At 36.9% G+C, this 25859-nt stretch overlaps 1 protein-coding gene across 2 annotated transcripts in view; it reads left to right on the top strand.

The window, feature by feature from the left end:
- The first annotated feature begins 5619 nt into the window (after positions 1-5619).
- The window catches only part of LOC121315002 (protein FAM171A1-like), a 67951-nt gene continuing 47711 nt past the window's right edge, over positions 5620-25859 (top strand). For both annotated transcript variants that reach the window (XM_041248831.1, XM_041248830.1), the window contains exon 1: positions 5620-5925. In XM_041248831.1, coding sequence (XP_041104765.1) covers positions 5820-5925 — 106 coding nt within the window. In that variant the 5' untranslated portion in view covers positions 5620-5819. The remainder of the gene's footprint in view (positions 5926-25859) is intronic.

The raw sequence follows: 25859 nt of genomic DNA, 5'->3' as shown, positions 1-25859 counted from the left end.
GTTATATCTCCCCTCGATATATTGTGGATTCTGATATATAGTGGTCCTGGAGTTGGCTCCCCAATTGTACTGTCTAACTGTGTATGCTTTAGCTGCAATATACATAATTTCATTTAGAATTACTGTTCATTTTATTACGTAATGCACACTACAAACAAAAATATACAAAAAATTAAAAACAAAGCATTAATATTGTACTGTTATCATATACACATGCATTGCACAATAACACAAAGCAAATTAAATATCTACTTGCTGAAGCGGTTTCTATTTTAACCAACAAGGTGTTCACGTGTGGCAGCAATGCACTCGCAAAAGTCACAGGGCAGTGATGTCAGCTCCCTAGCAACAAGCCTGTTTGGAGTGGATTCTTTTATTTGAGAAAGGAGAGGAAGACTCATGAAATTAATTGAATACTGAAGTTGATGAGAAGCAATTACCCTCTGCAGCATAAATTACAACAGTGTGCTGCTTTTTATATGAAAAATCAGAAAAAGCGGGTTGCATAGAGGACTTATATTGGACCCTGATGCCCCCGATAAAACGAGGGAGTAGTACAGTATTTGTTATCAGCCTATTTGTTTTTCTATGGGTCTCTCGCTATTTCTCGGCCCTCGATATATCGCGGATTTATATTGGACCCCAACACTCGCGATATATGGAGTTGGTGGTGTATTTCATGAAAAGCTTATGATGTTACGATGAAGTGAAATTGGAGGGAAACCAGTAAAGGCCTGGTTTAGTATTTATAAATATACAGTAGATATCATGTTGCTCATAGAATTGTAACTTTAAATGGCTCCAGAGTGGGAAAAATTGCAAAGTAACAAGATTCTCCTCTGTAACCCTGCTGGGCCTCTCTCGGGATGCCTCTCATCTCCAAGTCCTGTACGAGCAATGAGATCTGCTCACCTGCAGTGCCTCCTCGCCACCAGATGGCATCACAGTGGTGTGCCATTTCATTTATTGGAACTGCATCCCCCTAATCAATGCACATCTTGAGCCAACACACACCTGGATCAAAAAGTCACTGTATAGTTTTAATTCTAGTGAGTGGATAGTTCCATTAAGTGGGTATTTGCACAAAACAAAACAGGCAACCTCCTATATTTGTATTTATTTATGCTATATGCACAAGTACACTGAAGTGGTAACTTAATTAACTAAGCTACTTTGCTCATATTTTTCATACACCACAATTAACTCAGAGCTTTTCGGTGACATCCAGACTAAGTCAAACTTGAATTTTACATCTGATACTTTTACAGACAGCCTAATAAAATGAATACAATGCATTTCTCTAACATTCAGTTTATCTCATGAACTTCAAGATCCAGCATGTTGCTGTAAATTATGCAAAATATTAGTCCTAACAGAGCACCAAATACAATTATTACAAGATTTTCAGTTCTGCATGCGGCAGTATAACAATTATTAAACCTAAAATGCTGAGATGTGTTGCACAATGGCTGTTTGTATGCCACAACCATTATAAAAGCCTTAGTGTCAACCCTTTAGTCACTTGTAGTTACTCCTGGAATTTGTTTCCCAAGGTTCTGTGCACTTTAGTTAACAAAACAAACAGGCACAAAATAAACATGGCAGGAGAGCCAAAATAAAAGGTTTGTACAAACAAAACAATACAGGCTGGCCTAGTGATGGGACTGAAGCCTCAGCTGATTTGACCCCACATGAACCAATTGAAACAAACAGTGTTAGGAGGCAAAGGTTCATGTGGTTCATTTGAACCACTAGGTCATGTGACCCGTGAACAGTGTTGAGCAGTAGCTGATAGGAAGGAAAGTAATTTGTTTACCCAATACATACTCTTTTTGTCAGCAGTGCTCACAGTGTGGTGTTTCAGTCAAGCTGAAAGGATTTTTTTTTTTAAATGAAGATGCAGCTTTTTGTTTTATATTTCATAAACATTTACATATTTTTTTCAAATTAACAACAAACAAAAAAGCATTAAGTATGTACAGTCAGAGCTCTTTAGGAACACTATTGTTAAAAAAAATTCCTCTGATATGTTAACATGCTTGTGATTATAAGTTTTGTATTATTCAGTATTTAGTATATTTTAATAAAATAATAAATAATTGGACATTTTCAACTATGAAAAGTACACATAACTTACAGCATTGCTGGTACATTACAAACCTCACCATGACATTTAACACTTTCCTGGCAGCAATAATAAAAATTGAAAATGCAATTAAATTAGGAAAAATGACAATCACCTTTTATTATTATTATTATTATTATTATTATTATTATTATTATTATTATTACTGTAATGCTAATCTAGGCTATATGAAATATAATCACAACAATATTAAAACACTGTCATTGATTTTATAAACTGTAATGCTGGCATTGTAATGGGTTGCTCTGAGGGAACTCTCAATTACATGTAATCAGTCTGCATACTGGGAAATCCTTCCAATATAACAACTCCCTGTGTCTGACTTTCATTAGCTAACTGGAGGATTTTGACCCCGGGGAGAATAATGGATAGAAATAATGGATGTTCTGAGAAACTAGCATATTCAATTACTTGACAGTGTCTTTACACACACACACACGCACATGCACGCACACACACACACACACACACACACACACACACACACACACACACACACACACACACACACACACACACACACACACACACAGGTTGTTCATAACTCTGAAAATTGGTTTTCAGTGGTTTTAATAAATGTGTACATCTGCTATCTACACCCTTAATCTGAAGAATAAATAATACAAGGATACAGTAGAGTAATGAATAATCATATTGTTATGGTTCTAGAGTCTTTAAAACAGTACTAGAAATGGAAAAAGGCTAAATTGAAGTTACCATTGAAATTGTAACTGTAGCAGAAACACAGATTTAAATGTCCAGGAAAACCTGGGATGACATTGTGCTTGTTTTTAAACAAAATGCAGCCGTGTAGCTTGCTCAGTCATTCAGCCTCCTTTGGCTTGAAAAGAAAAAAACTGTGCTTTGTTTAAAACTCAAATGTTCTCAATAAAATTGCCCATACTTGCTTTGAAACCTGCCTCACTTTTCTGGATACATTTGTTGGTACAGTAATTTTGCCTTCTCCATGACCAGCACGCTGCTTATGGGAGTGGCTATCTGGTTGCATTGCACGCATGGTTGAGTGATTGCATACTTCCGGTTGAAAGTGGGGGTTCAATAGATCGGTCAGTTCATAATTTTGGTGTGCGTAACTCTGGGGTTCTACTGAATATAGTTTAAAGAGCAGAAAAAGTGCCACCAACAGATTACAAAATGTCATCCTCTTAAGCTATCTTTTAAAGTAATTCTAATGACATTTTCCTACAAAGCTCCACAAATGCACCTCATTCCTGACCTGAAAAACTATCGCTGCCATTCAGTCCGGCCCTCTATCGAGCAAAGACTTCAGATTATGTCATTATCTTCATAAAAAATTATACAGATGAGTTGTTATGAGAATAATGAATGAACTTAACTGAGCAAGCAAAAAGATAGGCCTTGATAACGTCCTTTTACATAGTGCAGTAACTGTTTCAATAAAAAGACAAACAAAACAATGAAAGGAAGTATTCAGGATGTGGTGGGTAATTACATCAATCTGAACATATCACAAGAATAGAGGGCTTGTGTAACACTTTGGAGAAGAGGGAGCAGATAGAAACATGTACTGTAACACTGTCAGAGGTGCAGGACCACCATGGGCAGACAGAATGGTACTGGTTCAACATGATAAGTCTGCAAGGAGTCTAAATTGCTCTGGAGGGATACATTATGTCACCATATTTCTCAAAATGATCGCCTCCTACTAGGAAGTTAGGGGCGGAAATCTGCAGTGAAGCCTGTTCAAAGTTTGTCAGAACTGCCCATCTTTCTGATTTAATATATTATAAAATACCAGAGTTGCCGTATGAGGGGCAATACAACATGAAAATGTGTGCAAGATAATAATACAAACCATATATAATGAGGCTAACGCTGAAAGAGAAAAGTGATTCAGGCAACAGGAAGCAAAATGAGCCAGACGCTTTGAAGAAAGCACAGATAGCAGATAGGTGGGATTATTAATCACAGAATGGTAACCGTCAGTGACTGAGACATTGTCACAAACTTAGCATGTTGTCCTGTTTTTAACACCCAGCCGACGCTGATTCTCGAAAAACATTTATTTGTCAAAAATAAAATGTAAACACATCCAAGAAAACCTAATTTGACTTGTGGTAAAATCCAGAACAAATACCCATGTCCAAGCTTGACAAAAGTTCATTAAATACAATACTATTCTGAATTCAACACTTGTTATTGTCATTTATGCCTTAGGAAACAAGACAGCAGTGACTATGAACCCAGAAAGGTACTTTCTATTCTGAGTAGTATTGCCTGAAATCTTGAACAACAACATATTTTATCATATTTTTGAAATCCATGTAATATAAAAAAATAATATATGGGTTGCACTGCCTTTTGCAGAAAATATTTCATCTTGGGCTTCGGTCTTGCAGTTTATGGTGACACCGAAACCCTTGATGAAATATGTTCTAGTAACACAATGGAGCCCATGTAAGGTAACTCAGACCAAGGTACAGTATATCATTCAAAGCTCAGCCAATCAGGAGTCAGAACCTTGATAAAGTAGGTCACGGTGAGGAGCAATTTCTGATCACATAGGTTCTGAAGATATAACCTTAATTAGCACAAACAATGAGACACCAGATCTCATGCAGCAGTAGATCATATGACCTAGATTCTGCCCCCCAAAGATGCATATTAATGCATAAACAGTTCCCAATATATAACTAAAGTGTAAGACAGATGCTTTAGGATTCTTCCACTGTGTTGCAGATGTTCAATGGTATAACACATTTTTTGCATGGCGGGGGGGGTGTGGGGTTGGCACTGGGATTCATAGTAACATGGAAACGGAGTAGGGAAGCACTTGATATCAGCACCAGAAAAATTGAGGTGTATGAGGTCCACCATTATGAAACTGTGTTTACATGGGCAAGTGGAATGTCTTGTGTCAGCTTGAGAGGGCAGCACCAATAACATGGATCAACCAAGTGTCATACTGAATGAGCAACAGAATACAGACAGAGATGCTTAATGTGATTAGATGTGTTCACCATTTCTTCAGTGTCTTGGGACTAAGTTGGCAGATAGTACACACCTGCGTTGTGTAAATAGCCATCTTCATGCAATGCACCTTCCCGTCTGACCCTGGAAGTCCCCCCCCCATCATCATGGTACCCAGTATGCAGCACCCTCCCAACACTAATTATAAGCAAACCATGCACAATTTGTTAACCTAACTGAAGTTTCAGAACATGGAAATAACTGAGTCAGTAATCTATTTTTTCCCCAGGTATTCCAATTCTTTGACTCAGTGTCTATAATATTGTAGCTCTAGTCTTTCATGATGAATTATTAATGTGACCAAAGGATAAATAATGTAGCGCTAGTCAGATTAGAGTTGCACGGTTCGCCAGCAGGTGGCGTCTGTTCCTCGACTACAGTATTTACGATGCTGCTGTGAGAAATCCTTGGTAACGAAAGAGTTAACGGTGGTGCCTCTGCTGTGGTTCTTTACAGAAAAAGCGCCTGGGAGACAGAGGGATGCCGAGTTAGGATAGGAAATATAATACTGCAAATCACAGTGAAGGAGGGAGAGGACCCGAGGAAGGAGAAAAAAGCAATATGGAAGGCTGTGGAATGTATCGCCTCGTCGCGGTTTTTTTTTTGATGTGAATACCTGAACTAAAAAAAATCTCAATACACGTTTATTTAAAGCCAAATAATGCGGCTGGAAATGAGCAGGTCCGCAGCCCTCCTGCTCTGTTTACTGGGCTGCAATGTCTGGAAAGCGGTTACCAAAACCTTGCAAGAAGAAATCGCTGCTAAAGGTGGGTGGAGTATATTATTTTACAAACAAATACACTGATAATTGGGTATAAAGATACCAACTACTAATTTATATGAATTAGCATGTTTGAAAAAAGCACAACAGCTGCTTGTGAAAATGCATAGTAGTGAAAAAGTGTTTAGGGTCATATACAAAACCATAAAGTCTGGAAAATACACATGCCTGTTGGCAGAAAAACTAAAATTCGATATACTTTTGGTGAAAGTGGAACTAGTGTTACAAAAAAGCATCCAAAAAGCTACCGTCCTTTCTCCCAACGTACTTTAATGTTTGAAATCAGCCAATCAGTGATTTTTCCAGTCAGCCCCTTCATCAGAACGACAGTCTGAAAACACTTGTTTCTAATTATCAATACAATTGGTGAAAAAAAAAGTTAAAATTTGGATTGCACAAAACTTGGTACAGCTGATATAGATTCCAGAATTAACTCAAATGTTTAGGGGTTGAATTGGTTTTGTTTTATTAGATTTTTTTTTTTTTTTTTTTTTTTTTTGAGGGGCGCATTGCGGGAGCTATATTTGAACACGAACAGCGCGTGAAATAAAAAAACTATAATGTTTACAGGATTATAAATAATACGATATACCAGTTCATGTGCTAAGTTAAATGCGCTATGTTTACACAAATATGTATTAACGTCCGTGCGTAAAAAACATGTACTACACATGTATCCTCACAAATCTCCATTACAACATCCATATTTCTCTTTAACAAAATCCTGCCCCAACCGAAATAAATAGGATGATGTTTGTTTTGGAATATCAATTCTTATTAGCGGTAATGCATTGGGAAAAAAAAAAAAAAAAAAAAAAAAAAAAGTATTGCATTTGACGGTTCCTTCAGCACTGCAATGGTAGAGGTCATAAGGAGGTGGGGGTGTGGAAACATCCCGATTGGATTGCTTGAATATATTCAAATGAGCCTGAAATAATTGGGAAGGGCGAATTGTATATGTTATTGAATGTGACATGTTGTTAATATGTAAATGTGTGGATCGGGCTAAACCCTGTCGCTGGTTGGAGCACAGTTCAGGAAATTTTGTGATGTCTAGAAGCACGGTGGAGACCGAACAGAACTTCAACCGCTTCCTAACTTCAGCTGACTGCACCTGTGCATGCTGCATAGTCATTACTGAACCGAGCGTCATAACAAGATACTTTATTAGATTATGCATATCAACGCTCTGTGTGTAAAACCAATCAATTAAAATGTGCAGCTTATTATTTCATGAATATTTTTATTGCAGACATACAAAATAGAACATAGGGACATGGCAAAATTCTAACTGTGTAGTGAGTTCGGTTGGGGTCGGGGTACTAGCACGGGTATGGACAGACCTGCCCTGTCCAGGTAGGAAGGTGCAGGTACACTAATTATGTGTAAGAAATTTCGAATGCCTTTTAAAATGGTTGATGGCATGCATTAAATATATAGCATACATGCAGTAAGCCAGTGGCTGAGGACTAGCTGAGAAGCCAGGGGGCTGGACTCCATTTAAAAATGGTATTCATGAATCAAAAGTAAATATTTAAACGTACCATTCACGTTGGGTTTTTGAATAGATTGCCCGATTATTTCTATTAAATTACCTTTTTTTTTTTTTTTACAATATGTAAAGTTGTCCCTTGGACAACATGCTAGAATAAATCTACATGTACAAGAATATTTAACACAAACTAGCAGCTATGGTGACGTCACCAGTAAATTATGCAAATTAGTACCATCCACGGTTCTAACTTCGACGATGTGTTCCGAGCCTTCGAAGGTCAAAATGTACTCTTCGTTACAACCCTAAATAAAATAGTTACCACAACAGCATATAGTCTCCGGTTTGAATGACGAGTTGAAGAAATGAAACAGCGGGATGCTGTCTGATTACTTTTCAGCAAGCATATCACTGTAACAATACAGGACGGTGCTCTTAATTTTTTTCTGCTAATTTTACAACCTAACGGTTACTTAAATACTGAAACTTACACAAATACACATGCCTGCTCTTGAATCCGAATGAAGAATATAACTGTTAAATATTCTTTTACAAACAGTTTACAGACCGTTCACGAACCATGTTCGCTTTTCTGTACAAGGTACACGAACTGAAGAACAGCCCCATGCAAGTAGAAGATGTTGTTTTTAGTACTGACGTATTATTTAGGATATTGGAAATACTCACGGCGTTTCATAGTCCACCGCTGGGATATTGAAGCCTGAAGGCTACCAGGCCACATACAGAATTCTGAGCAAAACAGCACTGCTGGAATAATGTGGAAAACGTTCATATTCGTTAGCAACAAAAACTAGTGCTGCATAAAATCATGTAAAAAAAAAAAAACCCACAGGAACTTTTTTTTTTTTTTTTTTTTTTTTTTTTTTAACATACCCATTTTCAAATAGCAACAGAACCCTCATAAGAGGGCTTTACTGTCTGGTAAAGTCCTTCTCATTATGTTAAATGCCCTCAACTTCGGCCAGACCATAACCTCTTATTTGGGTTCTATTGCTTAATTAGAATTTCCATTTGTTTCTCAGACAGTTTGGTTCAGGGGGCCGGGAGCAGGGCGGGGAGACCTGAGGTGGCTTGACCTGTGATCTAAGATGGCTGCCACATAAGAACATAAGAAAGTTTGCAAACGAGAGGAGGCCATTCAGCCCATCTTGCTCGTTTGGTTGTTAGTAGCTTATTGATCCCAGAATCTCATCATGCAGCTTCTTGAAGGGTGTCAGCTTCAACAACATTACCAGGGAGTTGATTCCAGATTCCCACGATTCTCTGTGTAAAAAAGTGCCTCCGATTCTGTTCTAAATGTCCCTTTATCTAATCTCCACTTGTGACCCCTGGTCCTTGTTTCTTTTTTCAGGTTGAAAAAGTCCCTTGGGTCCATACCTTTTAGAATTTTGATTGCTTGAATCGGATCACCACGTATTTTTCTTTGTTCTAGACTGAATAGATACAGTTCTTTTAGCCTGTCTGCATATGACATGCCTTTTAAACCATGACTAACTCTGGTTGCCATTCTTTGCACTCTTTTTAGAGCAGCAATATCCTTTTTGTAGCAAGGTGACCAGAACTGATCACCATATTCTAGATGAGGTCTTACTAATTCAACACTGTTCACTATATATCCGAGCATTTTGTTGGCTTTTCTTTATAGCTTCCCCACATTGTCTAGATGAAGACATTTCTGAGTCAACATAAACTCCTAAGACTTTTTCATAGATTCCTTCTTCAATTTTAATATCTCCCATATGGCATTTATAATGCACATTTGTATTGCCTTACACTTTTCTCTAATAAATGTCATGTGTCTGCCCAGTTCAAAATGATCTAGACAAGATTCAGAATGACCTTTGCTGCTGCAATGGTGTTTGCCACTCCTCTTATTTTTGTGTATTCTGCAAATTGAACAAGTTTGCTTACTATACCAGAATCTAAATCATTAATGTAGATTAGGAATAGCAGAGGACCTAATACTGATCTCTGTGGTACTCCACTGGTTACCTCAACTCCATTTTGAGGGTTCTCCTCTAATCAGTACTTTCTGTTTTATACATGTTATCCACGTGCGTGCATTTGCTTGAATCCTGACTGCGTTCAGTTTGAGAATTAATCTTTTATGCAGGACTTTATCAAAAGCTTTCTGGAAATCTAAATAAACCATGTCATATGCTTTGCAATTATCCATTGTCGATGTTGCATCCTGAAAAAATCAAGCAGATTAGTCAGACACAATCTCCTTTTCCTAAAACCACACTGACTGTCTCCCAGGATACTGTTACCATACAGGTAATTTTCCAGTTTGGATCTTATTATATTTTACATATAATAGAAGTCAGGCTTCTTGGTCTGTAGTTACCTGGTTCAGTTTTGTTTCCCTTTTTGTGAATTAGTATTACGTTTGCAATTCTGTAGTCAGTTGGTACAGCCCGTGTCAAGAGGCTGTTGCATGATCTTGGTTAGCGGTGTGTAAATTACTTCTTTCATTTCTTTGAGTACTATTGGGAGGATCTCATCTGGCTCAGGGGATTTGTTTATTTTAAGAGCTCTTAGTCCCTTTAACACTTCTGCCTCTGTTATGCTAAAGTTGTTTAAAACTGGATAGGTACAGGTTGGCATGTGGGGCATGTTGTCTGTATCCTCCTTTATAAAAACTTGTGAAAAGTAATCATTTAGTATATTTTCAGTTTTCTTCTCTTTTGTCTATGATTTTGCCATTTGTATCTCTTATACATTTAACCTCCTCTTTGAATATTCTTTTGCTTTTATAATATTGGAAAAAACTTTTTGGAATTGGTTTTAGCTCCCTTAGCAATGTTCATTTCTCTCGGCCTTTCTAACTTCCTTTTTGACTTGTGTTTGCAGTTACAAATACTCCTTCTGTGTATTTTGTTTTTTTGGTCCCTTTTAAACTCTCTGTAAAGTGCCTTTTTTTTGCTGATTATTTGTTTTAATTGATCTATTAAACTGTTTTGGCTGTTTTGTTTTAGATCTATCTACTTTTGGGATGTTAGTGTTTTGCGCCTCTAGTATTACATTAGGGTCGTGTGACATTTTGGTTTCTGGATGATAAAGTAAAGGCTTCCAGAAATTGGCTTAATCTTTTGTAGAGTCGTTTTCTGTGATTCTCTGTCAAGTTGGATCATGGGTAAGTGGTGAAAAAAAAAAAATTAACCCATTTGTGACTTATTTTATAAAGCTGCTGCAGTCACGCTGTTGAATCCACATACAGTATCTCACAAATCATTTGAGGATGTGACTTCACATTTGCAGAGCTCATGTAATCTGTATGCCAAATATGTTGACCATATCATTGACCTACAATACCTATGTCATTAAATTTCTGCTGTATTAAGCCAGTTTTATTGTTTAGTACACGGCTATACTACTGCCACATTGTTTTTCCTCTGCCTGTATCGGTGATACAGACCACACACTTCAACATGCTGTCTTTATAGTTGGTAGTAGACAGCACATTTTATGATTCTCTCAGCTCTGCTACATTTACAGGTGGTGTCCAGTAAAATGAACAATTTCACTGCTACATTGCTTTAACCAGTGGACATATCTTTGATATCTTTTCACATATCCTGATTTTACTTTGTTTGTAAATCGTTTGATCCAATACTGCATGACATTCAGACGGGCATGCTTTGTTTATGTAAACAAAACTTTTTCTAAAACCATTTCTAATTTGGTGATTCAGGTGTGTTTTTTTTTTTTTTTTTGCTCTTGAAAGAACACACAGTACCTTCATGTTGCCTTTAATGGTGTGTTTGGTGCTACTGTAAGAGGGTGCAGTGTATTAAGCAGTCTGCATTATTTATGAAACTTGGTGAGAATCTGTTTAGTTGCCTTTCTTTAACTGTTATGTTTATTCTAAATAGTAAATAGTTAACCCTATAGCACATTTTACAATTTTTGTCATGTGTTGCGGTATTCTGTTTTTATTAAAGAAAATTAGTCCTCTGTCTGTTTTTGTGTTACTTATTCTGTACAGGTAAATGCCTGTTTGATTGCCTACTCTAGACTAATCCACTGAAAACTTAAGTTTATCTTACTCTGCCAAGGCTATATCAACTCCTGCACACAACAATTCTACACCACCAAGAAGTGTTTGATCTATTGCCATGAATACATCTTAAAATAGATTCTCTCTCCTTCTCTGTTGTGCAATGTGCACCATGTTTGTCTTACAGTAACATGCAATACAGCTTTCAAAACTCACTGTATTAATGGAGACCTTGTAAGTCCTAGACCTGCAAGAGAAAAGTTTGAAAACAGTTATTTGTCTTTGCCAATATAATGAAAATATTAGAACTGTCGCTGTTTTTACTACAAAATGCTGTTTTATGTCCAGTTGGGTGGTTGAGGTGAGTAATTATCTTCTATCTAGAATTGTAAAATGGCCTGTCAAATAGGTTTTAATGGGGAAGGAAGCATGTATCCCAGCAACTAAAACAACCTTTGAACTTAAAGTAATTAAAGGTTTTCCAAGGTTGCATTTTGGTTTAAACCCTAGTTTCAAACTCCTATATCAAGGACTAAAGGTAACAAGTGGCCAAAACAATGTTAATGGTCTGTTTTTAAATACCCTCAACATGGTGCCCCAGACTGTGTAATTCTGAAGAGATGACATTTCAACCCCATGTTGATATTACATGAGACGGTTGACTCTGTACAGCCAGGGCTCAAACCTGCTGTCCCGTCTGTATAACACACCCTGCGACGGTGCTTTTACCAAGCTCATTCATTCTTTTCACAGACTGTAAACCTGGGTGGTGTCGGTGCCAAAAAGAACCTGTGATCATGGTACAGGAATGGACTTGCCCTCGAGAATATGTTGCTTATATGTAATGGTATCCTACTTTTTTAAAACAGAAACAGTCTTGCCCCAGAACCTACTGGGAGCCCGACTTCCTTTGGATAAATACTTCATTATATTTCAAATTCTGCTCTATATGTTGAAGATTTAATGATGAATATTTAAACTGCTTTCTTGCATCTGATTTTGGTTGGAAGATTAGCAGCAGCGTTCGTGTTTGTTTTATTTCAGATTAATTTATTCACAGCATCTGGTGTTTAACGTTTTCTTTCTCTGCCCATGTGTTAAGATTTTTTGCAGCAGTGACTGGAGACTGGTACGCTTGGCTAAATAGCTGCTGACAGGAAGCGTTCCATGCGAATCAAGAATAATATACAACTGCAGTCCAGCTGGCAGCATGCCACGGCTCAGATAAAGTTATACTGTACAAGTTGACAAGATTTGCGAAGTCCAGTGAGTGCAGGGGGCGCTTGTGCTGTTTGAAATGTACTGTGGCTTTAAACGATGTGTTGTAGGTGTGTATTTCGTTCTGACCTGATTTATTCATTTGGTTGACGTGTTTGGTAGAATGTGTAAAACCACTTCTGGTCGATATTACATTTAGATGCATTCCTGCTATCCTACACATTGTGTTTAAGTCATAGAGACCTGTTGGTGAGTCATGTGTTTAGAGACCTGCTTATTCAATAATTTAGCACAAGTTATTTTTGTCATGACCTTGAGATACAGTCGCAGACAAAAGTATTTGGGAATTTAAAAAAAAAAAAAAAACCCACAACGTGATTTTATAATTTCTTTCTATTGAAAGATATAAATTAATGTAAATATTCATCTTTATAATAAAATGACATGCATAAAATGACAAACAACATGCAAAAACTAATTTCATACTTTGACAAGTATTTAGGCAAGCAACATATGAAACCTATGAATTATTGACAATTATGATTGAATTATAAACATCTGGTAATTTATAGAATAAATACATATAATCAAGTACTGAAAAGAGCAACAAAAATTGTTAAAACTAAAGAGTACAGCAACAATATCAAAATGGCAGTGATGCAACTAAACGAAAAAGGGGAAAGTACCAGAAAAATAGCAGAAAGACTTGGTTTGCCAAAAGGCACTGTGTGGGCTATTATTGACAAACACAGGAGAACAGGAACTACTTGTTAGGGAGCTGTATAACAGGAACAGTGTGCCCTAGACTGGATGGTTTGGAGTTCATTCCAGGGTCAGTCAGAAGCCGGCCATCAAGGAAGGGGGCGGAGTCAATACCGGCAGTCTATATTTTCTTACTGCGCTAAAACATAAGTAACCGGTGCGTCGCTCTCCAATAGGTGACAAATCACAAGCCCCCCAGATCCACACGCTGAGAAAAAACGCCAAAGTCAAATAAAAATCGACAGGTTGGATTTTATTTACCACAGGCTAAAGTGGAATACTTTAGCCTGTGGTATCTCCAAGTTAACCTGCTTGCCATTGTCTCTGCTGTGAGGGGGAGGGGGGCGGGGTGGTGTCCTGCCGGTGCCCCATTGGCAGGCACGGACCAGTGGGGGAGTTCTCCTGGGGGACTCCGACTGTCGACCAAGGTCAGCCCCGCACGCTGGTGAGTGTTGCTGTTCACTCTGTTTGCTAAATAAAAAAGCCATCTATTTTGGAAGATAAAAGTTGTACGCTTGTATTCTTACCACCAGTTGTAGTCAAAAGTTTACATACCCCAATGGAAATGTTAGAATTTCTAGAAGTTTCTGAAACATAAATGTTTAGAAAACAATCTTTTGAAGCTAAAGTTTTGCTTTTGTGAATGAGAGGGAAAAAAATTACAAGAAATAGATGTCTACAATTTATTTATTAAAGGAATATTCTTTGATTCTATGATAGTATTGTCTACAAGGTGCAGAAATTTCAATGTGATAATGCAGAGAGTATAAAAGGGTTAAGCATAGGGTTATCGCTGTCATTACCAATAAGTCAATATGGGGAAAAAGTAAAGAGCTACTGAAGACCTTTAGGCAAAACTAGAAACTAGAATGTGCATGACAGTTTTTAAAAAAAAAAGCTGAAAAAGGTCTGTGTGATATATGTATATGTGTGTATGTATGTATGTATGTGTGTGTGTATATATATATATATATACACATACATACATACATAAGACAGAATCAGCACAGCAGCTCTTGGGCCTTTATTTAAAAGTTTCAGACAGCAGAAAAGTAAACAAACCAGATTATGCATGCGCACAATGATCTCTATGGAAAGCCATCTGGAACAAAAACGCGTTGTGCTGCTTTAGAGCGAGTCAGAATCTCATGGGACAGAAAGGCAAGCACGTCATTCTGAAATGCATCACTTAAGCAGTACCCAAATTCCTGAAACTGTTGTGTAGTTATTTTTTTAATATAGATTGTATATATTATAGAATTTTTTTGCGGCTTCCTGTTAAGTGGAATGTAATAAACGAGAATCAAAAGGGGGAAAAACTCACCGTTCACTTTACAACGCCATTTCCACGTTTTGCTTTGTTTTGAAGTGTTTAAAGTTAGAATTCAGTTTTTGTTTGCTTGTTCAGCTACAAAAAGACATAAGTAAACCTCATGTTATTACTTTATGAAAATGTTTCAACAATGGCCACTTTTTACTGTGAAGAAATGGCAATGGCAAGAGATGAAAAAAAAAAAAATTGATGTCAGTTTTATGCACTGTTTTTGTTTCGTGAATAAACAAACATTTAAATTGAAATTGGTATCCTTTGTTGTTGAAGTAAATTCACTGGGGTAAAGTAAGTCCTGCACAACTTATTCTGCACTCCTGGGATATTTTTTCTATTTTAACGTGTTACATGTGGTAAGATCTTGCTGTAAAATGAAGGCGCACACACAGGGCCACGCCCCCTGCCTCTGCTGCTGTGCTGTCTCTGCCTGTAATAAAAGCAAAATAATGGCTTTTAGTACTTTTTGAAAAATGATTGAATATCCAAATATGACAATCCCATGTTCATCCAAGCACTACAATTGCTTAAAATTTGCAAAACGGCATTTGAATGATGCAAGTTCTATTTTTCGGGTTTGTGGATAAATAATTGTATGCATCCATTACTATGTGAGATGTATATGGATGAAGGCTATATTTGCATCCTGAGCCATTTAAAAAAAAAAAAAGCATAATACTGCAGTAATGACACCAAAATGGCATATTTGTCTAGATGATTATACTTGACCACAGACCCATATTTGACTCCTGTGCACCCCAACCACTTTCAAACAAATCTGTCTGTGAAAATTTACAATGATATTCCACCAACGGCAACACCAACCAAGCGAACAAGAAAAATAATCTTCAACTCTGACAGAGACTAAAAAAACAAAATAAAAAACATACCCTATTGAAACACCTTTTCCTTTAAAAATAGGTAATTTTTTGCATTTCAGTATCTACCCAGTTTAATTCACAGTTCCTGAATTATCAAAAATGCATTTATTATTATTATTATTATTATTATTATTATTCAGTTGCAGTTTACATTAACACCTGTTTTATTGTCTTTTTTTATCACAGGTAATATCCATGTATTATAAAAAATAGTGGATGGGCTTTGTGAATTAAAGGGAAATAATTCCATATTTTGGTTTCTGTGACTGTTTATAAACATAAACCTTAGATGAAATTATTTACCTGTAATTCACTGAAGCACATTTATTATTATTCTCTCTCATTTTATTTAGTCAATCGAGGACCGTTTCTGTCTGCAGTAGTATGACCTGTGTCATAATTGCAAAAGAAATTACTCCTATAGTAATCAATGTTTTTAATTTTCTTTCATGATGCAATCCTAGTTTAAGTGGAATGCAAAAAAAGATGAGCAAACATTGTTTGTTTTCATTGTACAACGCTCCCTTTTTCACATTTTATTTTATTTGATGTGTTTATTCAAGTTTAAAACGAATGCTATTACTTTATGAAAATGTGTCTATGGTCGCTTTGTTTATTGTGAAGACAACAATGGCAGGGATTATTTTAAGACAAAAATGCATTGTCTGCTTTGTTTTTACTTGAAATAAACAAACACAATTTCAACTACTGGTATTGCTTTCTTTGCTTTGTAGTTCATTCACAAGGGTAAAGTAAGGCCTTTCGTTCTTGTGGGATATTTTTCAACTTTTAATACAGTGTTACATATAAAGGCTTTGATAACATTTGAAAATGAACGAATGTTCCAAAATGAATATTCCATGTTCGTCCCAGCACTATGAATAGCTTTAACAGTCTAGTCTGGATTGTGATGCTGTTTTGAAGGATCATGCTGAGTAAACCACAATCCTTTTTTGTTAAAAAGCTATGGTAATATTACATTGGTGGTACTTATCTTTCATCCCTTAACCATATTGTGACTTGTGATTTAATAAAGCTCATAGCAAGTCATCTATGACTAGCTGAAGTTGGGTGTCAAATGATTAATTACAGTACATGTGCAATAAATTAAAACAAAACTAAATGTACAGTAACTGTTAAACCTAGTATAACAAGCCACATGCAGAGATGAAAATTTTTATCATGAGGCGTGAAAAGATTTATATACTGCCATAATGTAAGCCCTAAAATGACTTGAGGGCCACTTCATGGCTGGAAGACTGTTAGAATTAGTTTAATTTTAAATTTTGAGAAAGGAACAACTATTTTATTTGCAGCTTTCCAGTTGCAAGTTAAGTTTTCAAACGTCCTATATATAGCCTCTTCCTGTTGCAAGTAGATGTCAAATCTGCCAGAATTTGATAGAGGGCTGATAGTAAGCTCTTACAACAAAACAAATTAAATTGATTAAAAACATTAAAAGGATATGCTGTGCAAAGGAAAGCAAATACAACGGAATCTACTGTAACTTGGCACTGACCATTTAATAAACCTTCAAATAAAACCGTAACTATTTTAGCCTATCAGTTGACAACCAGCTTTCATCAACACTTTGTCAAAGGAAGCACGTTCGCGGATTCTGATAGTAGGAAAACTTTGTTAAGGTACAACAGAGTGAAGTTTACATCATTTAAGAACACAAATGTATGCCTAAATTTATTTGCTAGTTTTGTAGCAGTTAGCTTTCTGTAATAAATGTGCAAATTGCACGTTGGTGTATCTGGCCTATAGCTCATCATTACCAACACCACGCTGTGCCATCAGAAATGAACAAGTGTAAGAATGAAACAACCTGAAAAAAAATTATAAAAAATAATTTTACAATTAACACCAGGACTAGACCCTGCTCCTGAGTATCAAATATATACCTCACATTTTTCCTGACCTTATAAATAATAGCCATTAACCTAAGGAACACTGTCCCATCACAAGTTTAAGCCACCCTGCCCATACCCAGATCAACAAACATACAGTGCTTCCAAGAGTGCTATTCATACATGAAGTGCACTGCATGGGCTGTAATATCCTGGCCTACGTTATTTTGTAAAGCATTTCACAGACTGTGGCCAAGTAGGTCGCATTGTTGACAGACCTCCAGAAAATGTTCCTATTTGTTTATTGCTTGCTTCATAATTAAACGCTTGAATATTTTTGTGTCCAGTAAACAAGCAATTGATTATGCTTTCTAACTCCTGGGGTGCTTTATGATGCAGTGCAGGCCCGTGGAATCCAAATAAGATTATTTGGATCAATGTCTGAATTCGAACTATAGGGCCCAATGTGCTGGCAGCTGGCTCTGAAGTCTTGGTTGCATCTGGCTTCAATTGTTCACACTGTATGGATACAATGGACAATTATGTATACTGTTCATTTCTTGGAAAAATTGACATAATTTTATCTATTTTGTGATACCACCCTAACCATTAATTGGATCCATAACCAAGAAGCAGTTTTAATGAGCTGGGGGATGTGGGAGTGGGTGGCAATGAAGTTATTGTGATTCGCTACAGCTTTCTTGTGTCAATGGCAGGACACTGTAAGGTTAAAAAAGACTAGAACCAAAACCCAAATATAAAGAGTTTTGTTACAAAGGTTGCTTAAGGACCAGAGTAGGATTTTGGGACTATTATTTCAAGTTTTGTCACGCTCCTTCTAGCAGGTTAATACTAGATACCTTGGTATTTTAATATTTTATTTTAGTGGTAGAGATTTGTTTGAAAATGAAATATCTTGTTTTGAAATCTACCACATTGGTCAGTCTTGTTCCATATTCATTGCCTTTTTGCCTATAGTCAGTCATTATTTAGATGGGACTCCTAGAGCTTTTGCAAGCAATATCATAGGTTTTAGGACACAGCTTTTATGGGAATCTAGCATACACTTCCATATTCGTGAATGGATTAAATGGTAGACGTATTAGTCCAGAGACTAATTGTCAAAGAGTAGGAGATGTGATACCTTTTATTGGACTAACTAAACAATAATTAATTGCAAGCATTCACGACCTCAAAGGTCTCTTCTTCAGGTGAAAGTATAGAAAAGAGAGATGTACAAAATATGGGAAATGTACCAGTGTGTATTTTGTTATCCGTATTTGTTGTGTCGGCTATTGCTATAGAGAGCTTTTCCAGTTTTAGTTCATGACCCCTATGGGATACTATACTGTAAGTGCTAGGGTTCCAGGGTGCTATCAATGATGTGTGTGGAGAGACTTGTCAGAAGTAAATATAATGGGCTGACAGACTATTTCATTATGGCAAGGCTTTGTATGTTAAGGAGTGCTAATGTAATTCCAGCTAGTGGTGTTCTCCAAGATTGGAATAATTACTTTGAACAGTTTTGAAATTTGACAGGTCATTACTCGCCAAAGGCAGAACGGCGGTGATGACAGGAAGGTACTGTAGAAGTGGATGCAATGTTCAAGTGTGAGGCTTGGTGAGAAAGCCAAGTAGAATTTCAGATTTGTTTTGTAGATGTTGATTAAAAATGTGTTCAAATCAAAATTTCCTTCACTTTGTTCATAGGAACCCAGACATAGCTTTAACCGTTGTATACCAAAATTGCAATATTTATGGTGCAGCGTAATAGGTGTCAATATTGCAATGTACCTAAACGGTGCTAAACCACAAAACTGGTGTTCCTTGCGTATTTCAGAAGAAGCACATTCAGAACGACATGCATATGTAAGTAAAGTGATTTACTTTTTCAAGGTACTGATGGCTTTTATTTTGTAGGTCCATCTACTGTATGAATGTACCATCACTGAAACAATGGTTTCAGTATTCTATCCTCTAAAAGCAGTAAACCTTATTTGTAAGACTAAACTCACCAAAACTGTGTAAAAAAGGTTCATTGTCAGATTGGGTGGCTTTGTTTTATGGCCTCTTGTGGGCATGCTCTTCTGTAAACTGTGTAATTAATCAAATGGAAGTATTTTGCTCTAAAGACCTTTTTAATTGATTTTTATGCTTTCACCAAGTCTTAAGCTGATTACACGCAGTCAATAAAATGTATGGCACAGTGGACCTCTCTCGTGTTGATCGACTAGCCTCCATGTTTGTGTCAGCTACATATTCCCGATATGAACGTGCAAATTCCATCAGTGCTACACAGGCTGTAGAAAGAGGGAAGAGATCAGCAATGATGAGTCATGACTTGTTTTATTAATGGTAACCACATTCAGCTCTGCGGTGCCAATATTCTTGTGGTATGATGTAGTGACCTAGTATTTTAAGAATGATTTTAATTGTTGCTGTACTTTACAAATGACCTACAAAAACAAGCGAAACAATCAATTTTGTAAACACGGGGGGATTAACAGTAATTTTGTATGGAAGGAAAGCTTTAAATCAGTTGGCTGATTTTTTATTTTCATTTATTTGAATTGATAGCATTTTCAGGTTTTACAACTCAAAGTAATATGATTGGTTGGTCTGTAGGTACGTTCTCTTGATGATTGCTTTCTCATACATGCATCTATAAACAACCAAATGTATTATGATTTGTTGCCACTATGCTATCTGAAGCACTGATTGGCTGAACAAACTGTTTGCATTCCTATAGTATGGGTAGAGGTTTGGAATGCTATTACTTGTACAGCACTGGTATCTACATTCAGGTTGATTGGGCTTTATTTCTGATTGTATCATTGATTAACGTACTTTACTGTGCTTGGGAATGCATGTTTAATTGGCTTGCATGATAATGTAGTCTTTAAGGCAGAAGTCGTCTAAAAGCAGATATCCATCTATCGGTAAGCCTTAAATGAGGATAACATCAATCCCAGCTTAGAGCTAAACATTTAGAGTTGCATCAAGCATGTGTTCACTTGGATGTGGTTGTGGTTGTACTCTAATTATAAACATGTGTTGTGAAAGATTGAGATGGTGTTAGAACTTTAATAAACTCTGTCTCCAGAAGTACTGCATTTTAATTGCATAAAAAAAAAAAAAAAAGTATAGGCTACATAAAGTTAAACTTTATTCTACCTTTTATAGTATCTTGTTTGTTTTGTGTGTGTGTGTGTGTGTGTGTTTTTTTAAATCCTTTAGCCAAACAGTTTGCACAGCCTGTTTTGAACAACTGTATTAGGTTGGCTTAGGTTTAAACATCACCATAAACAATGTATTGATTTTCCTTCATTTTATTATTGTTAGTCTCTTTTTCCTTACGGGATTATTTGCATGTTTATTCCACTTAATCAGGATTTTTTTAGGAATCTTTTTCATTTTCTATTAAAGCTCATCCAGTCCCTCACATAAAGGCCTATAGGCCTATGTATTTAGTGATCTTAGTATATCAGTGTAACATTAAATGGATGGCACCACGAAACCAGATTTTGACAGTTTCATATAACTGGTATCAAATGTTTTTTGGGGAAAAAAAAGCAATGGTCTCTCTCCCTAGATAGTGATAACATTGGTTTAGAATACTCGAAATGTATTGCTTATATTGATGATGGATATTTCTGGAGGCTTTCTTTGCAGTCATAAAAATGGTTGCAGCTTCACTATCATGCTTGCATGGACTTGCTTCCATGCTCTTGGTAAATTGGATTCAAATTTCACACATTTTGTCTGCACGTGCTTTGTGGGATCATTTTCTCTTTCATAGAATGCTGGAAACTACAGTAATGAGGGTCATGTCAAGGTGAGTTAGCAGATAAACATACACATTGCCCAGTGTGGCAGGCTGGCGAGTGGACAGACGCCCAGAGACAGACTGCAGTTCACAAAAATATATACTTATTATAAATTAACGCAAAATAAACGTGCACAAGGGCAAAACAAAGATGTTTAAACACAAATACCTAAACAAAAAAAACAAAACTTACAAAAATAAGGTTTCCAGGCTGGGCAATGCCTTCACTGGATTCAAAATTTCAAAACCACAAAAACCCACCAACCTGCTTCCTCAGCTCCCTCCTCCTAATGGGAAGCAGAGGCCTCCTTTTATGTCAGGTGGCTGGGTGCTGATTGATCGTTAATTAACCTAATTAACTAATCAACCCCAGCCACCTGAACATAATAAACCCAGGCAGGTAGGGGAAATTAAAAAAGAAAAAAAATCCCTGCCAATTTTAATTTGATATACCAGTAAAAAAATACTTACTTGTGGTTTTGAGGTCTAATGTGCTCAGTTCCAGAATTGACTGAACAGGGCTTCATGTGGATAATGATGAAACTGCCGAGATGCAAGATAACTAGGTTCCAATCTGAACTGGGCTGTCTGCCTAGAACAATGGAAGTCTCCATGTGAGCTTATAATATGATCAACATTCACTCACGTTTTAATAAATGTCCAATAGTAAATAGAATCATGTCTTGCAGTACCTGTTGTTTTTCTCCCAATTTGAAATGCCCAATTATTATTTAGGCTCAGCTCACCGCTACCACCCCTGCGCTGACTCAGGAGCGGCGAGGACGAACACATGCTGTCCTCCAAAGCGTGTGCCATCAGCCGACCGCTTCTTTACACACTGTGGATTCACCATGTGGCCACCCAGGAGCTACAGCGTCGGAGAACAGTGCAGCTGCCGGGCAGCTAACAGGCAAGCCCGCAGGCGCCCAGCCAGACTACAGGGGGCGCTGGTGCGCGCGAGCCGAGGACACCCTGGCCGACCTAACCCCTCCCCCGCCCTTGGCCAATTGAGCACCGCCTCCTGGGAACTCCCGTCCACAGTCGGCTGTGGAATAGCCCAGACTCGAACCGGCGACATCCAGGATATAGGGCGCATCCTGCACTCGCACAGAGCGCCTTTACTGGATGTGCCACTTGTTTGAACTTACTTACAATATTTCTTCACTTACCTAAAACATTTTGAACAAAACCATTCTTGAGAATAAGTAGGACATCGGACTGCAGATATCCAAACTGTGTTGCTCATCAAAATACAGTTCACTAAATTTAAAATACACTCCCTGTATTACATCTAGTAGTGCTAAAAATAAGACAATTAAATGATGCATTACTGTAGCTTTTATTAGGCAGCATTAAAATAGTCATAATTTAATATATATATATATATATATATATATATATAATATATATATAAGTTATGACATTTTAAATATAAATAAAAATGTTGCATCACTGACAGTGAATATACTGGCCTTAAAGTTACAGAATGCTGCTAAACCTGCATGTTGTCACTGAATTTCCTTCACTTTGTTCATAGGAACCCAGACATAGCTTTAACCATTGTATACCAAAATTGCAATATTTATGGTGTAGCGTAATAGGTGTCAATATTGCAATGTACCTAAAGGGTGCTAAACCACAAAACTGGTGTTCCTTGCATATTTCAGAAGAAGCACATTCAGAATGACATGCATATATAAGTAAAGTGATTTACTTTTTCAAGGTACTGATGGCTCTTATTTTGTAGGTCCATCTACTGTATGAATGTACCATCACTGAAACAATGGTTTCAGTGTTCTAACCTCTAAAAGCAGTAAACCTTATTTGTAAGACTTAACTCACCAAAACTGTGTAAAAAGGTTCATTATCAGATTGGGTGGCTTTGTTTTATGGCCTCTTGTGGGCATGCTCTTCTGTAAACTGTGTAATTAATCAAATGGAAGTATTTTGCTCTAAAGACCTTTTTAATTGATTCTTATGCTTTCACAAAGTCTTAAGTTGATTACACCCAGTTAATAAAATGTATGGCACGTGAACCTCCCTCGTGTTGACCGACTAGCCTCCATTTTTGTGTCAGCTACGTGTTCCCGATAGGAACGTGCAAATTCCATTAGTGCTACACAGGCTGTAGAAAGAGGGAAGAGATAAGCAATGATGAGTCATGACGCCTTTACTGGATGCACAATTGTGGTTCTTGATCAGAGAACCCAGGGGAGGCTAAGTGGGAGATATATAGCTGGTTCTAACCGTGAAGTGCATAGTTTGTGTACTTGATTACAGTGTAATGCTTTAAACAACCTTTAATCAAGAATAATCACATAGACCCATTCAATTTGGAGTTTCAACTATTCAGAGCATTATTGCTACTCCTTTGGTTTGTTCAATGCTAAAAATAGATCGAATGGTTATAGACCATGTCGGATCCCAGCTAAAAGGCAATCTGGGCGGTCCAGTACCTGTACATATTTAAGTGTTAATAATTCAAACAATTCTGGTTCTAACATATTTTGCCCTTGGACAAGACGTGCGAAATGCTAATAAATGCCCACCACTAAACAATCCTAAAGCATCTAACGTGTCACTCTCTAAAGCTAAAGTATAATTCCTTTCCCTTATAGCAATGCTTCAATATAAGTGAAGTGTATACAAGTGTAAATTAAAGATTATGCTTACCTCCCAATATATGGAAGTGTTTTTGTAGAATAAAGACAAGAGCTGTCTTCGAAGGCAGATACTTCTGAATACGACCAAACAGAAGGCAGCTTTTCAGAGATCTTCAGAGAATGGACCAAACAGCTTGTGTTACCAAGTTGAATGATGCTTGACTGGAGTCTTGCCTCGACTTTTTTATAGAACTTTTTCCCCCGCTTTGTGCGTCAGGAGACTTAATTAAATCTAAACATTTGGTCTGTTCTGACAGCTTTTAAGTGAATAATGTATTTAAAAAGACCCAGCAACTAATTTTAAAATGTTGTATAATCTCATGTCCTCTGCCTTTCTAATCTCTAAAATATGTGAAAATATTATTAATATACAAGTATATATATATATATATATATATATATATATATAGAGAGAGAGATGGTTTTTAATATATATTGTTGTCGAGAAACAAACAGCTCTGTTTAATTATTCCAGCCTTGGTCTAAAATGTATTTCTTCTTAACAGTAAAAACATACTTTTCAGTTTGTTCTCAATATGCTGGTTTCTTTTTATTTATAAATGTGTTTAACAAGCTTGGCCTCTCTCTAGCTACAAATCCCCTGCTTCAGCCGTCCTTGACAACTTATAGATAAGGACTTAAGGGGCCACTTTCTAATTGGAGTTACTTTTTAACCCTTAGCGGTCCATTTATTCAGCACTTGTGAGGTCCAATTTATTTTCACACGTGCTGTTTAATTAATTTTTTTTCAGAGTAAAACAGGTTTAAAAGGCCCTGCACAGCAAAAGGGCATTAGTACTGCATCTCCAGCCAAGCCCCACCCTTTGTTCACTGTATTTTTCAGACATGACATGCATTCTTATAAATCCTCTCCTGATCACTCGTTTTTTCACCAAACTCCTCAATAATGCGATCCAAGTCATTATTTTATTACTATAACATCTCAAAAAGCTCCAAAAATGTGATATTCTTTGAGCGCTGGATGCGGAAGCAGCTGTCTCCTTTGTGTCCGTGTTATCTCTAATGCAGGGGCTATGTGTATTGCTCAGATACGCCCCTTTTTTTCGGCTTCATTTGGCCATTGAAAGGTTTTCTCAGCTTTTTCCGGGGAAAAAACAACTAGAGACCTGTGCTTGACGTCTTTTTGATGATGTCGGACAGGGTCCGACATTGGACTGGAAAGGGAAAAATGTAATGTCGGACCTAGTCCAACATAGGACTGCAAAGGGTTAATTAATAAAAAACTTGACTGTCAGCACTTTCCCAACTTCATTGCATGAAGTCATACCTTAGTTTGTCAAGAGACTGCTCATAACGATATCTCTACTGAGAAGAAGAGGCCCACATCCTAATTCTCACTACCAAGCGCTCATTCATTTTCTAGATAACTTTTCAGTAAATCTACTGATAAAGGCTTGCAGCTCCATGTGCCAAGTTTATTAAATGAAGTCATAGCTTTGTATTGAATTCTTTCGCTTTTAGATCAGTTTCCCCATAATAATACTGCTGTTTTACTACCACAGAAAAGCCTTAAAACAAGTTAAACATTTATATTCTTAATTAAAATTTTCTATTTTAATTTACCAAAGTTAGGTATTGCAATCTAGTAATAAATAAATAAATAAATAACAAAGGCTCTGTTTTAGCTTAAAAGCTGCTTATGAATTAGTTACTTCTTTTTTTATAAGTTTCACTGTGAATACATTTAAGTTAATTAAATTAGATGCTAGATTTGCCTTTCCTTCCGAGGTTACCACATGCTTCTGCACGGTAGCTCTCAGGTAAGGGAGGCCTGTGTCTTAAGTCTGGCCAGTTTCCAAGAACTAATATGTACTCCTATAACAAAGGCTCACAGACAAGCTTTCCTCTAACATTAG

Source organism: Polyodon spathula, chromosome 4 (assembly GCF_017654505.1).
Source record: "Polyodon spathula isolate WHYD16114869_AA chromosome 4, ASM1765450v1, whole genome shotgun sequence".
Classification (NCBI taxonomy): Eukaryota; Metazoa; Chordata; class Actinopteri; order Acipenseriformes; family Polyodontidae; genus Polyodon; species Polyodon spathula.
The sequence above is the reverse complement of the archived record's forward strand: the minus strand, read 5'-3'. Positions and strand labels throughout refer to the sequence as shown.